General features: G+C 40.2%; 1 protein-coding gene across 1 annotated transcript; it reads right to left on the minus strand.

The window, feature by feature from the left end:
* Positions 1-346: 346 nt before the first annotated feature.
* Positions 347-3,200, minus strand: LOC139384932 (membrane-spanning 4-domains subfamily A member 4A-like). The gene is made up of 7 exons (XM_071129842.1): positions 3,045-3,200; positions 2,628-2,734; positions 2,373-2,483; positions 2,195-2,248; positions 1,923-2,084; positions 1,561-1,683; positions 347-1,128 (listed from the first exon to the last, which is right to left on the minus strand). Exons 1-7 carry the CDS (start codon positions 3,049-3,051, stop codon positions 1,090-1,092), a joined length of 603 nt encoding a protein of 200 aa, XP_070985943.1. The 5' UTR covers positions 3,052-3,200; the 3' UTR covers positions 347-1,089.
* Positions 3,201-3,721: the final 521 nt, after the last annotated feature.

Here is a 3,721-nt window from a genome sequence, read left to right on the forward strand (position 1 = left end):
TAGTTATCCATTTACCATTACTCTAAATCTATCAACTGCAAATGTATTAGGAGAAATGGGCACTTCATATCTAGTGGAATTGTAGTTCTCTGTTAGCCAAAAAGGGGCGGCATTGTAAAATAAATTGAACCTCTGGGCCCATATTCATAAATCGTCTCTGAGAGGGAGAGCTGATCTAGGATCAGGTCCCCCCTGTCAGTGTAATCTGATATTCATTATGATCTAAAAGGCTAAACTGATCCTAGACCATTACTTCTACTCTGAGTCACTTTATGAATGTGGGAGTCAACTCCAACCCCCTGGTGTTGAAAACACCATGTTCTAGCCCACACAGCCGCCGAGTCGGTTGTAAACCAATGGGTATACTTTATTGGTGAATTATAAGCCATTTATAAACCCTCCATTGATCAACTTTTTAACAATCGCTTGTGGAAATATTGACCAAAAGGAGGAAGACCCAGGAAATATAACAAGAACACTAACAGAACAATAGGGATCCTGCACCTGCTAGGACCCCTAATAACATGTAACTCACATTAGGCTACATCATGTCAAACCGTTTCTCATTGCATAAAGAAATCCATCAGCGTGACTTACACTGAGTGCACAAAACATTATGAACACCTGTTCATTCCATGACATAGGTTGACCAGGTTAATCCAGGTGAAAGCAATGATCCCTTATTGATATCACTTGTTAAATCCACTTAAGTCCGTGTAAATGAAGGGAAGGAGACAGGTTCAAGAAGGATTTTTAAGCCTTGAGACAATTGAACACATGTATTGTGTATGTGTACCTTTCAGAGAGTGAATGGGCACCGGTTTGTCTCAAGAACTGCTGCACTGCTGGGGTTTTCACACTAAATTGTTTCCCGTGTGTATCAAGAATGGTCCACCATCTAAAGGACATCCAGCCAACTTTACACAACTGTGGGAAGCACAGTGTTCTTAATGTTTTGTGCACTCATTGTATGTGTAGACATATAGGCCTACAATATTTTTTGTTGATGGAAGAATAACACATGTTTTTGCTGGTTGGTTAGTAGGGTTGGATCTCTTGTCTTGATTGGTCCTCACACAGAATCTTTCCTCATTGCTGAGCAGGAGGGACTTGGAGTGTGATCACCGGCTAGAAGAGAGAACTCACACACTGAATTAAGAGATTAAAACCTTAATGTTAAAACAACATTCAATCACTGATGATAATTCAGATGACCTGTTCGGTATCTGGTCAAATACAATATTTTAAATGATGAGAAAATGCCACTCAGCTCATTCTAGACACACCATAAGCATAGTATTGGTTGGCCTCCAACCGAACTTCACATTTCAAGGTGATGTCTGTTCTATGAAGGCATGGACTGCATGGGACCAGAAATTAGCCCTTGGCATTTACAACTCACTGGATAATTTTCAAAATCAAGCAAAATCATGATAATTATGTGATAAAACCCCAATTTAGACTGGCTTACTGGCCAATGGATCCGTCTGGCATTTGCCAGAATTGACCTATGGCCAGTTCGTTTCTGATTCTAGAGGTTCCATTTCTACACTGACTCACCATTCGTTGTCCCGGGGAGCAGCAGTTGACCACCTTGCAGCAGTAGGCAGCCAGCGTGACAGAGATAGCGATGAGAGCAGTATGTATCAGGACCAACTCAGCAAAGTAATGTGCAGTAGAATCCTGTTGAAAAGAATTGGAGCATTGTGTACTGTGTGTCATGTTTTTTCCTATTGTATGACATATTTGCCTCTTTACACATTTGATAAGTAATATTTGCTTGTAACATTTGATAGGACATTCTCAATCTCAGCCCACTTTAACATCTAATATGATCATCCCAGTTTGAACATCCTCTTTCTCCATATCCATTTACATTGAAATATTTCCAACACATACTGACATTGTCTGTACATACTCACAGTGATTGAATAGCAAGAATCATTGTGATCAGTGCTGTTGATTTCAACATATTTCCAGCAGCTATAACCATGTCTGTGTCCAGCCATGTCTGACACAGAGACGATCAAGTTGATCACTGATGCTACACAGGCCACTACCTGCATCCCCAGACAGGCCTTCAGCTGAGACAGGAGGAGAGGAGAGCAACTGAGAGCCGAATAAATGCCACTGATACAGTATATCTCACTTGTTTTGTCAAAGAACATCTACGCCTACAAATTGCATAACTTACAGTGGGAAGATGGAGATTCTGTGCAGCTATGGCCAAACTACCAGCTATGATCACCTGAAGAGAGTACAACAGTAAATGTCACATCACACTCATAGTCTCAACACTCAATTCCTTCATTTGCTTGTCTTTTAATATCAATCAAGTGAGTGCAGGGGGCACATGTATGGTGGCCACTCACAAACACTGATCCAATGACATGTGTTAAATCTTCAACCAACATGCTCATGCTGTTGGTGAACATGACAATGACAGAACTTATATAGAATACACTGAGAGCAATCTGAGCCACCTGAGGAGAGGAACAGAGAGAGGTAAAGTAAAATGAGCTACAGATTAAATAACATTTCATAGATCATAATACATTATAGTGACATTTAAATGGATTGCCAGACTACACAGACTACACTTCATTTATTTTCTCAGGATGATTTACCCCCAATGCTTTGGGTTGAGACTCCAGGTACTTCTGTTTTTTGTGAGGAGTTCTCTGAAAAGTCACTGTGACAAGGGGACCCTCTGCACCGGGCACGGCCTCTTCATCTGAAAAGAACATTTGAGTAAACAGTCTCGCAATAGACTGTTGAACCTACTATACTGTCTTTGGGAAGAGCGTATTGCACAGATTGCTGTTGACATGCAAAAGTTCTTAACTGTTAGATTTCCTCAATGCAGGACAATACATTCTAACTGATGTTTTTTACTGGCAAATTGTTGTGTTCAAAATGACACCCTAAGATGTGTCAGAGGAAGGCCCCAAAAAGATTGCGTTTGTTTTTAAAGCAAACATGCAGATCAGAGTCCAGATTGTCTTGTTTTTACTAACCATGCAATGCAATGATATTTGTTTTACCTGCCATAACTGTTGGATGTTATTAAGATCTCTGAAACCTTCGATAATCTTTAAAATAGTATATTTTTGACTTCCTTGACGAAATTTATAACAAAACCACCAACGCCCCTAAACTCTTTGTGTGCCCCGTTATTTTTTATCCAATCCCGCCCCCTTGTTGTCAGAGGAATTTGATCCCTCTCTAGGCCCACACACTCCTCCCCCTTAACTGTTAGAGTTCCTCAGTGCAGGACAGAATATTCTAGCTGATGGTTTTGACTGGAAAATTGTTGAAGACTATGTTCGTGTTCAAAATGACACCCTAAGTAGTGCACTTTATGGGGAAAAGGTTGTCATTTAGGGTGCCATTACAAATGGATATGCATATGTTCATTCAAAAGACTGGACTACAGTTTGTAGTTTGATTTAAAGCCTGCTTCTTTTATTTCAAAATGTGTGACTTCTACCCACATAGATCAGCAGTGAAGACCTTTTCAGTATGCCACTGGGTTGTTGTGGAGGGGCACGCTCCTTAATGAGTGCTTTATAAATGCAAATCAATTAACATTAACACAAATCATGCTATCAGCTACCACAGCAAGTGAAATCACTGCAACACTTAACAAATAGCTGCAGTCAGTTTCAGAATGGGTGGCAAGAAATAAGTTGGTCCTTAATGATTAGAAAACTAAAAGCAT

The sequence above is a fragment of the Oncorhynchus clarkii genome, chromosome 26 (genome assembly GCF_045791955.1).
Source record: "Oncorhynchus clarkii lewisi isolate Uvic-CL-2024 chromosome 26, UVic_Ocla_1.0, whole genome shotgun sequence".
NCBI classification, from domain to species: Eukaryota; Metazoa; Chordata; class Actinopteri; order Salmoniformes; family Salmonidae; genus Oncorhynchus; species Oncorhynchus clarkii.

Bases quoted from the DNA above. Each gene is read 5' to 3' on its own strand.
- LOC139384932 (XM_071129842.1), bottom strand. The intron at 2,249-2,372 runs GTGAGTGGCCAC...TACTCTCTTCAG, and splicing joins ATGTCATTGGATCAGTGTTT to GTGATCATAGCTGGTAGTTT. The intron at 1,684-1,922 runs GTGAGTATGTAC...TCTTTTCAACAG, and splicing joins ATTCTTGCTATTCAATCACT to GATTCTACTGCACATTACTT.